Source organism: Lampetra fluviatilis, chromosome 34 (assembly GCF_964198595.1).
Source record: "Lampetra fluviatilis chromosome 34, kcLamFluv1.1, whole genome shotgun sequence".
NCBI classification, from domain to species: Eukaryota; Metazoa; Chordata; class Hyperoartia; order Petromyzontiformes; family Petromyzontidae; genus Lampetra; species Lampetra fluviatilis.
The window spans coordinates 6,457,044-6,470,973 of NC_136308.1; the positions used below are offsets into that span (position 1 = coordinate 6,457,044).

At 43.8% G+C, this 13,930-nt stretch overlaps 1 protein-coding gene across 10 annotated transcripts in view; it reads left to right on the forward strand.

Moving 5' to 3' along the window:
* LOC144944328 (voltage-dependent L-type calcium channel subunit alpha-1D-like) overlaps window positions 1–13,930 on the forward strand; it is a 208,573-nt gene that overhangs the window by 116,281 nt on the left and 78,362 nt on the right. For 5 of the 10 annotated variants that reach the window (XM_078872398.1, XM_078872397.1, XM_078872399.1 and 2 more), the window contains 4 exons: window positions 4,198–4,272; window positions 6,284–6,371; window positions 8,185–8,211; window positions 11,396–11,556. In XM_078872398.1, the coding sequence (XP_078728524.1) occupies window positions 4,198–4,272; window positions 6,284–6,371; window positions 8,185–8,211; window positions 11,396–11,556 (351 nt within the window). The remainder of the gene's footprint in view (window positions 1–4,197; window positions 4,273–6,283; window positions 6,372–8,184; window positions 8,212–11,395; window positions 11,557–13,930) is intronic. The other 5 variants (XM_078872403.1, XM_078872407.1, XM_078872402.1 and 2 more) reach the window with 2 other exon arrangements.

Sequence of the window (13,930 nt, forward strand, 5' to 3'; positions counted from 1 at the left end):
CTTGTGTTGTGGTTATTGCAAACATGATGCCTTGTATAAAGGTGTCAGTTTTTCTACCAGTTGAAAGGGTAAAAACCTATTACTAGCATCTAGAAGCATCCAGCAGCATCCCGCCTTGTGCGATGCTACCCTTAGGCAGCCCTACAACCGCTTATTCCTCCTCGCACGACGTAGTTGTGTTCATTCAATCGCGTTATATCCAATTCCCATCTGTGTTATAAAAAACGTGTTCTCTCCTACATTCACCGTGCTATATCCAATTCACGTCATGAAAACACGCGTTGGAGGAGAACAGACTGCACTTAGAAATAAGTCGGACAGAATCTTGGCAAAGTTGTACCCTGACGCCGGCACGCAAGGGCCTGCTCTTGAAAAACTTTGCCACGGAAGTTCTTTAGCAGACCACACGTATTCTCATTGCTGATACACACGCGCAGGTAATAACCAGGGCGGCCAGTGGATTTGAACCGCGCACCTCTGCAACAATTAACAGTCGCCGCTCAAAGTTACATTGTGGGTCACAGTTTTTAAGTGAATACAATTCAATCGTAGATGTCGTTTGCGGAGGGCCTCTGAGTGATGAATCTGCCCTGCACACACGGAAATTGTTTCCCACGCTGGCTTCTAAAGCCAGAGTGTCTGCATGTTCGGTTCTTTGATGGTTAGCAGCGGAGCGCGTTCAATCAAACATTTATCAGCGTGAAAGTGCAGTAACTTCACTTCCAGTGACTTGCGATGGGGGTGCGGGGAGGACATGGCGTTCTATACGTTTCACACATTTGTTGTTGTAGCCTCTCCGATTATAGTTATTATTACGCGGTTTTCGCATTGTACCCGCGTGTTTGTTCTGCACGATGCTCGACGTTTCGCTCCGCCCGCCAGGGGCTGCTGCTGCTGCGTCTTCTTCTTCTTCAGGAAATTGAGTTAATGCACCAGTGGCTTGAAACAACAGGCAGCTGCTATACAACGCAACAGATGGGCACACCTACCCAGTCGTGTTCATTGTTTTCTCCAGAATAAAATAAATTGGTGCACCAGTTAGTTGGTTAACAGGTTGCATGTGGTGGGATGAGGGGCCGTCCATAAATGACGTCACGCACCTAGGTGGGGGGGGGGGGTCAGACATTTGTGACGATGTGTGACGAAGGGGGGGGGGGGTTGAGAAATGTGACGTCACATCAAAATGCGCAACTTTAAATAAATATAGACAACACGTTTTACTTAATTAAATCGACTTTTTAATAAATGTTTTCTCCTTCAACATCAGAGTGCAGCGCCACATTAAATACGCACTACAATGACAATAGTTTAAAGCGATTTGAAGCATCTTTTATTTTCAAAATGGAAATATGGTTTTGGGGGGGGGGGGAAGGGGCAGAGCTTTGTGACGTCATATTTGAGGGGGGGGGGTCTGACTTTTTGTGACGCCGTGTGACGATGGACGGTGGGGGGGAGTAAAAAATCCTACAAAATCGCGTGACGTCATTTATGGACGGCCCCATAGTAGTCGCGCACGCCTTCGTCTCAATACCGACAATCCCCACCTCCGTACCGCGTGCACGCGCGCGCACGCACGCGCGCGCGCACCCGTACGGGCGACAGTTCACGCGCGGGCCCGCAGCCTCCAAGCGCCGTGGATCGAGCCACTTAACTCGCTCCAACGGCCACGCGCGGCCCGCGGCACGTGACCACCACCCTCGGCCCCGTCGAGACTGGCAGCGGGCCAGTGGAGCTCTTAAGTGGAAAATCACTCAGGAGCGCAGCGCTGCACGCTCGTTTATTGGCCAGCTTGCACCAGATACCTGAAGGACTGTGGGGATGGTGGCGTGGGTGGGTGACACGGTCCACTGCTTCGACACCAGACCCCACCCACCCACCCACCACCCCCTTTCAAAGTTTGCCAATTAACGAGTGAGCGCGTGGCAGACGAAGAGGGTGGAGAAATGGCGAGATTTGGTCACGGATTTAAATTTGCGGGGTCTGACATATTTTTGTTATTATAATTATCTAAAGGGCACCGCGCCTCTTCGTGAAAGTGACCAACCGCTGGTACATTTTGTGCTAAATCAGCCGGTCAACTTCGCAGCAGGCGCCACGAGACAATTATAACAGTGGCCGCCAAGGAGCCGCAGCGATGACATCGGCGAAGGAGCCGGTACTGGGCCTCCCCTAGGTCGACTAGGCCTCAAAAAAGTACCTAGTGGGATGAGTAAACGTCGCTATTATGGGAGACAAAGGCGGCCGGGCGTAGAGTTGGCTTACTCACCATCTCGTGTGCAGTGCCGGCCTTCATAAGTGCTCGCTAACAGCACTTGCCCCAACAGTGTGTAAAGGCTACACGGGGGGGGGGATCTTTGTCTTTAGTACATCGTAGGATTGCAGGAGGCGGACGTGCCTAGGGAGGCCTTCATACAGCAGTGGATTGGTCATGGCTGATGACGATGATTGTGACAGTAATTATTGCAGATGGGCACTAAATATTGACTTCATTGATTAATAGAAAATCCTGCTGATGCCTCATTTCAAGAATGAAATATACTTGAATAACGATTCTTCAAAATGAATAAGGAAAAACATTGCCCAATCATTCAGTTCTGGTGATCTTATATTGCAGCGTCCGTTGTGCTTTATTTTTGGTTTTTCATCGTTCTCATCTGTGTTGTGGATGTCACGGTGTGCGTTGTGTGTGGTGCGGCGTGTAGCCCCGGTTTGATTTGTGGTTCATGTTGCGCGCTGCCTTGAATGACCCTACGTGAATGACCCTACGTGTCACCACCGGTTGTCAGTGTTTCCAGGACCATCGAAAGAGTATTTGGCAAACAAAACCAATTTTCCTAAAATTCTAAGACATCACATTGAGCCCTACCTTTAGAAACAAAGCAAAAACACTGGCTGAAAGCAGCGCATACGAATTTCCAGCGGGCCAGCCACACTTATTAACGTTCCCATCAACAGCTGCGTGGCAAAGTGACTGGCCATCTGCTGTGAAAATGTTTATTAACTGCTCAAACTTCCAGCAGTTCCCAGTGTAAGCCAGTGGAATTTGGCATTTATCAACGTCGGCCATTAGCCGAAACCAGGGGTGGGGAACCTACTGCTAGGAGGCCGAATAAGGTCCGTGGCTCATTTTAAATAAGCCCGTGGCCACATGAAGCCTGCCAAATCGAAATGGCCCACCACATTATTTTTCAAAACATCACTGCAATTAAAAGAGACTACTTTAACACTCTCGGTGTAGTGCTCGCAGTCACTTCTGCCACTTGGAGGGTCTCTTGCAGCGGCAAACGTGCCTGAGGTGTGTGTTTGAAAGTATGGCCCGCACAAGATATTTTGAATATCTTTTTCAGCCTTCAGTTGAAACAGTGATGCAGACCTCTTCAACCCCACCCCACCTCTGTGCACGCAAAAGTGTAAATGGGTACACCCACAGTTAGCCAATTGACAGGTCATACTCTTAGGTTTTTCGGTAAAGTCACGTAGGCAAAAAATAAAATTAAAATTAATAAAAGTAAAATAAAAATCACGACGTTTCGGAGGCAACACAAGCTTCCGTCTTCAGGTGGAACCGTCACAGCACGATTGCTTTATCAAGTTTACTTGAAGTTTACGTGCTGTGACGGTTCCACCTGAAGACGGAAACTTGTGTTGCCTCCGAAACGTCGTGATTTTTATTTTACTTTTATTAAATTTAATTTAATTTTTTACCTACGTGACTTTACCGAAAAAACCTAAAAATATGGATCCTTGCAGTCACGAAAGCTTCAAATCTAGAATTGACAGGTCCTTTGTCATGAAGTAAAAACAATGTGGATACCCCCACCTCTTCCAAGATGTTTGGTCAACTTGGAAGAGTAGGCAATAATATTTCTCGAGGGAGCTCACTAGGTCTCCCTCTCCGCCAGCAGTGGCAATAAGCAAGCAATTGCGGGGCTCTACTTTTACCCTTTGCAACCGAGGCCCATCGAGTACGGAAGCGGTTACCCCACCCCTGGTCGAAGCGATTAGTCCATCTTTAAGTGAGTCGGCTGTTTAGGGAAATGGTGGGCAAGGTGCCAAATACTGCGGTCTCAAAAAACCGACGTGCGTTGCTGTATCCGGTAGCGATTCGCTTCGATAGAGCTTGATTGTTGCCTCGTGTTGTCGATGTCCTGTGTCTGTCTCCCCCCACATGGACTAACCCTGAGTATCCCTTTGAAGGGATAACATTGGCCGATCTGACCGATAAGAAGAAGGGAAGGTTTGCTTGGTTTAGCCACTCCAATGAGACCCATGGTAATGCTGTCGCATCTTCCTGTGTGGCCTTTGTCTTTGTCCTTGCATGCATTGCCCTCATATATGTACACACATACATACTGTGTATGCAGTGCGTATCCTTATACGGTATGTGCATGTGGTTTATATATATAGGGCGGTTTGTGTTTTGCTCTGTCTGCTGTGAGGGTTTATCATTATGTTCTGTCTCCAGTCTCATGTCTCTTCTGTCCTCTTGCACTCCAATGGAACCTGGTGCTTTTCATCCAGAGATATTATATATTGGCTTGCCTGCCTTTCAGTTTCATTTGGAGATAAATACTCCGATCACAGCTAAATGTTGCCTTGTCCATTCAAACTCAGCATGTGCAGTTTGAATAGAACATTTGATCTTCTTCTGGGGCAGGAAAGTCCATTCTCCAACGTGTGATTAAATCACTTTCTCATTTCTGACGTGTGCTGTTGTCAGTTTTTCAAAAAATACTTACAAATGGCCTTTGATTGACGCTTATTGGCTTGAATTTTGTTTTTGTGTGTTCTTCTATTGTGTGAGGTTTTATTTTATTCTGCTGTTTCGATGTTAGTGTAAATAAAAATATGAAAATGTTATGTTGAGCATAAGGCTTGTTGCTTAATGTGTAAAATGTGTTAGTTATCTTTGCAAAAAGAGAGATTTAACATTTCTATGGAAATTTCTGCAGTAAATTCGCATAAACTTAACATTTTGTTACGGCGAAATATGTAGAATTATTTTATAATCGAAATATACGTGGTCCACTTTAACTTGTTTTATGTGTTTTTACAAACTGGTGGATTATTTATCATTGAGTTAAACTAAGACTGCTTAAAATTTTATCAGTAAATGTCTCAGTCAGTGTTATGTATGACAGAAATGCGCGTGTACCAGCCTGGTGAGCACTTCTGAATAATTCCTCATCCACGGCAAAGTAAATATTTAATAGCTAGAATTGCTAAGCTGCACGTTGGTGGAGGGGAGGGGGGGTCAACACGAGATCAAAATTACGCTCGGTGCAAATTCTTTCGGAGAAATTGGCGACGCACAATTCGGCGAGCAAAAGCGAATTCGCGTTTGTCTGTCGCCTGCAGATAGAAACATATATTTTCTTCTTATTTGGTGATGTTGCTGCTCCTGCATTGGCCGTGGTGCACACGCACACACACAAAAAACCAAATAAACTCAAATGCGTTCGTCAACAACACTGTGTGGTCGTTAAAGTACGTAATAAGGTGACATTTTGGAAAACATTGCCTCTAATATGCTTTTCATTTTAAGGTAGTGTTATTGACAAATGCGTTGCGTTTTTTTTGTTATTCATATTGTCCTAATTTTCTGAAAACCTTTTACAAACAGCCTGAGCTAAAATGTTTAAATGCACGTGACGAATTGTATAAATAAGTTAGAGCCTTTGCAAATAAGAGTGTTTGATTAAGTAAAGCGTTTTAATAATTCTGCAACCTATGTCACCGCAATTTTGGTTAAAATTTTGTGGTAAATGGGGCACGATCCTGATGCACGTGCAATTTTTTAAATACAGATCTTGCCACTGGATGGCACACATATCACATAATCAAGGGAAGAAATCCTTGCACAACTGCACATTCGAAGAGCAGTGAGCTGTTTATCATCGATGTTTTAAGAGGGTGTATAGACGAATGAAATGTAGCAAAATAAGAAGCGGCAATTCAGTGGCAGCTGTATTTAGGAAACATTTACAAAGTAGCTGCATTGACACAATGTATTTCCCTTAAAAAATCACACTGGCAACATCGGCTACAGAATAATTAAACAATTATATCAAAAACTATTACGGTCACGTCCCTGAATCCGATGAATAGAATTCCGTACGCATAGGCGACTGACGAAACCGATTTGAATGACAGCAAGTTGTGATTGCAGCACACGATTGCCAGGCGATCTCGTTCAGCAGCGGTGTGCGGGGCGAGCCATGTGGCGTTGCATGCGCGAGTGGAGAATTCCCCACGAACAAACACCACTCCTTTGTGTCCACAGCGAGCATCCCCGCCAGCGATGCCGACTCCGTCAACACGGAGAACACAGCGCACGAGGCCGAGTCCCTCTGCTGCTGCGTGCGCCTCGCGTGAGTCCTCCGCTTTGTTGTGCTGTTCTACTCTTCTCTCTCAGCCTCCGCGATCCAGTCTTCTGTGGAATGATGTAGAAGCGAGTGAGAAGGGAGAGGAGGAGAGATGGAAATGCGCGCGTGAGAGAGGAAGCGATGCGGCCGAGAGTTTGCGGTGGCAGGCGCTGACCGGTCTGTCACTCAGTCACGTTCAAAACCTTAATGGCCAGTTGCGTTACACAGAAACATCGCCATCTGTTCGTGGCCAGCCGTCATCAATCTAGCCTCTTCACTTGCGACGCCCCAGCTCCTAAAAGTATTCGGTCATTCGGTCGTTGGCAGCTCATGTGCAGCCCTCCACACCTTTCGCTTCCAGAGGGAACCCATTCCGTGTGTGATCTCGGCAGCCACAATTCATACGGTGGCACCCGCTGAAAATAACATTAACCTTTTCTTCCTTATTCAATAAATTGTCACAACTAAGTGTCACAATGCTCATAAAGAATATATTTTAACGTTATGATGAATGTAGCGGCCTTTAGTAGAAGTTTCATGAGTCATGTGAAATCTTTCCAAACAGTATATATGAATCAAAAACACATGTGATTTGATGCATGTAGATTAATAACACATTTTAATCTCTTGTTAAAAATTGTTCTGCTCTTAATATGGATAAATTATAGCTCTGAGATTCAAGAAATCGGATTCACTATCATGTGACAAACATTGCACTCATATGACAGAGTGGGCGGTAAATGTCTGCATTTTATTACGTGCACCAGAGGTCACTTGCTCGCTTTTCAACATCACTCCTCCTTCTCCTCCTCCGGTTTGCTGATAAACCAAATCAGTCATCATATTTGCCCATGACGTGACAACTTGATTTGATTGGCTCTGTCGGGTGGTGGAGGATTATAGTGAAAACATTACATTATACCTATACGATGATCTATAATCCAAAATTAACCTAATCATGAGTCAGTGGCATATATTTCAAAATGAGGTATTATGTGTGGCTTAAAAGCACCTATATTCATTGTGTCCAAGCAGTGAGTTTAATGGTTCTTTAAAAACTGACCCTGATAGAGATGTCATGTTGTTTTGTATGCGAAGAGCATCATGTTTAAAAGGGCTGGCGGAGAATTATATTTACGTGTGTGTGTGGAGTTGCAGAGATAGTGTGTTATGTACGGGTTTTCTTTGGGTACTCTGGTTTCCACCCACATGCAAAAAATATTACACCTACATGTAAAAGCCAAAAAGACCAAACCCTTCAACTGGGAAAGTATTGTTATTAATAGATGGTGCAGACATACGGGTAGGTAAAGGTAGTTGTAAAATAAATAATTTGTGACAGAATTGCTTTTCCCTAAAAGTCAGGACGGGAGTATAGAGATTTGAAATTTCTAATGAAAGTTAATTTAAATGTTTATTGTTTAATATTTTAATACTTTAATTAGCTCGGGGGTTTTGTTGTTGTTGTGATGATTAATGTCCAACATTTTATCCACAAATGAATGAGCTCTCATTAATGGAGACGAGAGTGTCAAGTTTAGTTTCACCCCCCCCCCCAAGCTTACCACAACTATTCTGTCCTAATTAAAACGCCACACTTTATGATTATACTTTATGGGATTAGGCGCTGTTATTTCACCCCGATTGCGGTCCAACACATGTCACACAGTACGTCCTGAGCCGCTAATACTCATCAGTGTTTTATGCGCGATGTTTGTTAAGTATTGTGTCTTGCTTTAAAGTCTTATGTGCGTGTTTGTTGGGTTTTTTAAGACGCCATTTTGTTTTTCCATTGTCTCCATTTTGTTTTGTCTTGCAGATTAGCAATTTCTAAGTCAAAGTTCAGGTATGTTGCACCTGGTTTTTATGATGCATCAATGTGTGTGTGTAGCACCGCGGTTGATAAGATTCTATATTGCCAGAAAGCAGAGGAATGTTGCTCGCTCTGCCGTGTTGTTTTGTTGTGTCTCATTTATTCCCATGTTACTTTATTTGCGTAAAATCACAACAACCAAGGTTTACATAGCGAGCGTCTGTCACGATAACTCATGAAAGGCCGTTTTAAAATTTAAAACAGCAAAACTCTGAAAATGCTATGAGGAAGATTTGAAAATAGGTGTCTGGGTGCCTCGTAAATTAGAACGCAATGCTGAAAACACTGAGATATTGGATTTGAATCTGGGTTTCAGTCGGTAATGGTCTCAGCTTTATCAGGGATAATTAAAGAAGCAAAACTCATTATATAGTTAGTTTTCTCCTTATTTAGTGAAAGTCCAGCTCTGGTTATTTACCAAAATCAGTTTGAGATATGAAAACACTCTTTTCGTGGCACAGGGAAGGAGTGTACCCTGAGAGTGAATGAAGAGGCATTTTAAAGTGACTTCCCAAGTAGTTATGTGACGTCATCTTCCGGAGCTGTTCTCTGATAGTGTGGGGATTAATGTCATGACATGATACTGAGAGCACAATTGATATATCACTTGTAAAAAAAACATCATCTACATAAAAAATAAAAACGACTTTGAAATGCGTTATCTGATGAGAAAAAAATAGTTATTCAATAAAAAAAATCATTAAATAAAAGGTGAAATAAATAAATACAATTATTAGCTTTTTAATCATTATTACAAAGGGTTGATTGAATTGTAGAGTGAATGATAATAGTTTACAACCACATAGAGCGCCCAGTGACCCTGAGATCGATTACCTGGATAGGCAAGTCATCATTAGGCATGATTAATCCCCTGCTGGATGAATAGTAATTGTTGCACTAATTTGGCATTTCAATACTTCAACAAATGACAGTGCCTTGCATCTCATCTCAAACATTTGAAGGGGATCGCCAGTGGCAGCTGTCCCTGTGTGGTGCAATGTGACAGCATCGTCCTGAAAGTGGGCCTGAGTCTGATAGTAGGGAGCGATGTTTGGGATACGTAATTCCAATAAACTTTTTCCCGTTCCGTGAGGGCTTCAAGTTGCAGGGTGGGTGTCTCGTTCACCGCTGAACCTCGGAACGTCCAAGCGGTTCAGCGTTAATGTTAATTAGAGGCATAGCGCCGTTGCTTTTAAAGACATTGCACTGGTCGTAGCGAATCGTAGCGACGCGACCACACTCTATGATAGCTAGCACCAAAATGTGCCACATGCACTCCTACATGGCCTTGTGGGAGCATAGGTACCGATAGTTGTTTTTTTCCCGATGACATACGCGTAAATATATGTGTATGTCATCGGAACAGGAAAGGGTTAAGTAATTTGCAGGTAATACAATTTTTAAATTCTATTTTACAATGACTACAGTACGCAATAGCCTACTGATTTAGAATTACGTCACAGGATCTTTACCATGCACTATGAAGCAGACAGCACTTCATTTATGGTTAATACACCCACAGTGTTAACCAGAGTGGCCTGCCCGATTAAAACTTTGGACCTCTGCAGCAAGCGGCGAACACGCTACCAATGGGCTACGTCACCACCTCAAGGAAGGCCTCCCATTGCCATCACTCACGATCCGGCGATGTAACAATCCATCTTGCGCCTGCGCGTCAATTGATTTCAGAGCTCCGTCTCCTACGGTTGGAATCTTCTCGGGTGCGTTCCATCCTTTTGCAGTCATTATTTTTGACCGTCGGCCATCGCCTCTTGCAGCGGGCATGCCCAGATATTAGCCTGGTATCCATGGGTCAGGCTGTAACAGATAATGAAGTTCGCAAGTTTTTGAAGCCTCTAAAATTATTCAAAGACTGTGAAATTGTTCGTGCAAAAAATGGTCGGGCTGATTACGTGAACCCTTCCCCCCCCAAAAAGAGGTTGTGACATTTAGTGATTTTTGATGGCACAATATGTTCATAACCCGTAACCAATTGTGATTTCACGATGCTGTCACATGAATGGGAGGCGTTGTGGCCGTGAACTAGATATGACGTAATTAATTGGGGCTAGAGCAATCGGTGAGTATCTTATAAAATTGAGTCAGGCACGCACATGCGATCAGCAGAGCATAGGCAGGATATAATGAAATCCCCTCCTGTAGTGAAACAAGGCACTTGTGGGAATCAGTACAGCATGTAGGTTCCTGGTCTATGCCTGCGTTATCCTCCATTATATGCGTGGGTTTTCTCTGGGCACTCTACATGTAAAAAATACTCAATAATGGACAAAAGTCCAAACACCACCGGGTAGGATCATCTTGCACAAGAGTCGTGAGACTCAGCGCTGCTTTCCAGTGTAAATAAGTGTAAATAACGAGCCATCGTTACTTCAATGTTGCGTGGCACATCGATTAGTTTACTGGGCTATTAACTCGGCGACCGGCCTGATATTGATTCCCAGGCACGGCTAACATCCGTGGCGAGTGACATCTGAATCGGTCATGGGTTTCCCCTTCACTAACCCACACTGATCAGCATGGTGTAGGTATGACAAAAAAACAACCTGCTATGCCACATGGGCATGCAAAGGCCTTCATCCAACAACGGTGGATTGACAAAGAGCTGCCCATTTTTATGCTGATAAATGTGTCAACAATAAGCTGTAAACTATTATCCTTGCTGATGTAAAAAATAATAAATAATTAAACATTCTAACAAGCATGGTGGGCAGGGTGGGGGGTTGGTCTTGAGGCAGTGGTGGAGATTTGACATTGCTAAGACCGGGGCCAGCCTCACCACAGTATGAATGGCCCTACTTTTACCTTCCCACAAGGCGGTAATCATTTTAACACGTGGGCTTCTCACAGCAGGCGCCCGCAAGCCAAGTTCGGTCCTCCGGCTTCGGCCACAGGTTGAGTGGTGGGTTTATTTCTCCCGCTCTCTCGCCACGGCGCGCTCCTGCGGGCATCTTCAGGAATTGAAGCGAAGACGATGCCCGCAGTAGCGCGCGGCGGCGAAAGTGTGACGGAAGAAATTCTCAACACGCAGCCGAGCCCAGGAAAGGCCACCCTTGGTGCTCATTTGATTGACCCCGAGCGGGATGATGTACTGCTGAGTCGACCACAGCAAGTCCTAGGTGCTCCGTACCCATTGCAGCCGGCGGTGGCGGAGGTGGAACCGGTTCTGCAGAAGGAAGACACGTCTCACGGTGAAGTCCACTGGCTTCTACTGGGTCGTCATCATCCTGGTCTTCCTCAACACGCTCACCATCGCCTCTGAGCACTACAACCAGCCTGACTGGCTCACGCAGGTCCAAGGTAACAGCGGCCAGTGCACATTATAAATGAGTGCCCGTACAACGAGGCGTTGGGCATGAACTGACCTTTTTTCGTGGTCGTCATTGACATTGCTATCATCGTCATCATTGTAACAACCATCGTCAGTGGATGACAATAAACATTACTCAAGACGTGACTTCATAATCATCATCAAGATGATTGGTATTCTCGTCACCATCTCTGTAATCACCAGTGGATGACATGCAAATTACGACTTCATAATCATCATTATGATAGTCGCTATTATCATCATCAGCACTTGAGATTTGGCTGCATTTAGACGGTGTTAATGGAGGAGAGTAATCCAACGGGAGGACATCGGTAGTGCAGTGGTTAACACATTGCGCCATGATGCTAGCCACTAGAGTTGTATTCCCGGCCATGGCTAATATCAGTGGGTGAGTGATATGAGCCGGTCATGGGCCCTCCCTAACTGATATTTCATGGGAACGTTTTAATTCCACAATTAATTGACAAAGCCATACATGATTTTATTTTATTTTATAAATCCAAAGTTGTATCACTTTCCTAATTATCATCATCATAATCATCTATATCAGGGGTGGGGAACCTTTTTCTGCCAAGGGCCATTTGTATATTTATAACATCATTCGTGGGCCATGCAAAATTATCAACTTAAATTTAGCCCGTTATATTTAGTTAAACATTTAATTAACTCACCCCTAATGTGATGGCTGGAATTGCATCTCTTTAGCGAGGCGTGTGATGTTAGCTGGTATTGATGATGTTGCTACTCGTAACTGCTTTTCCAGGTTTGCTCCGAGATTTATTGAATTTCGAGTCCCGCCTGCGGTTGCCTTGGCAGGGCCACACCAAATGATTTCGCGGGTCTTATACGGCCCGCGGGCCGGATGTTCCCCACCCCTGATCTATATAATGAACTTACAATTGTCACTTTTAACACCGTCAGAGGAAAATGTGAATATCATCATAACTGTCATTATAATCAGCTATTAAAAACAATCGGAAAAAACTCATACATATGAACTTCCTCTTGGTTCTTTCGGTAAAGTCACGTAGAAGGGAAGTGACTTTACCGAAAGAACCAAGAGGATGAATGCCTGCAGTCGCGAAAGCTTTAAATCGAAACATATGAACTTATTTCGCACTGTACGTAGCCAACCATGCTATTCGGATGTGCGATGTAACTGGTATTGACCAAATGTTCTGATGCTGAAAAAAATCGCCCACAAATGACTAAATTCGGATTACACACCAGCAAACATTGCCCACTCGTGCAAAAAAACTTGGCAGGATCCTCCTAAAATGGAGCCTTGAGACTCAGTTAGGCTTTCCTGTGTAAACAGGAATCGTAATAAAAAAATAATCACCATCATCATCAACTATGGTGGCACTTAATTCGGCCGTGCCTTTCAACGTAAGAAACCCATCAATAAACCACAACTCACCAAATCAATCGGCGATTAAGGCTTTGTTGAATCAAGTGACAATAATTAAATTAGCGTGGCAGCAAGGCACAGAATGTTACAAATACGGTATATTGGGTTGCCAAACAGTTAAACATCCTCTTCAGGAGGTAGCTGTTGCCTCGCTTTAATACAATTTTAAAAGGACAATGTGTTCACAACATTTTCACACCTCCTCTCTCCATGCATTCCCAATCCAAATCTTAAAAGAAAAGCAATGAACAGTATGTTCTTATAGTCTTGGTTCTTTCGGTAAAGTTACGTAGAAGGGAAGTAATAAAATAATAAAAATAAAACATAATAAAATAAAATAATTCTCACGACGTTTCGGCTACAACGCAAGCAGCCGTCTTCAGGTGAAGAATGTGACACTACCAAGCTAGGAGCTTATATATAAGCTGGGTTGGAGGTGGAAGACCGCCTTAACAGAAAGAATGTGCATATGAAGAGGAATTTAGCATATTCATGGGAAATGCGTAGGAGGTGGGCGGGGGGGTTTCAAAGTCATATTATGCCCATGCATTATGCAGGATCAGCAGCACCAAGGGGGGGGGGGGGGGGGGGTGCAAGGAGTAGCATTAACAAAGGAAAGGAATGTTAATGATATGTAGCTGCAGTTACTAAACAACCACGTAGAAAACTAAAGTATAAACTACATAAAAAACTAAAGTATAAACTGCATAGCACCATCAGTATACTTACCATACTCTACAATAAGCTGAGTTACTAACAGCAAGTAATACATTACAATTCTACGTCGTAAAAATTATATAATATGCTTTCATCTAAACTTTATTCTCTTACATCACACGAGCATATACCGTACTATATACTGCCATAGATAAATCCAACATTAAATTATATACTGTATTGCTGTAAACCACCCTATACCTTATACATTTTAA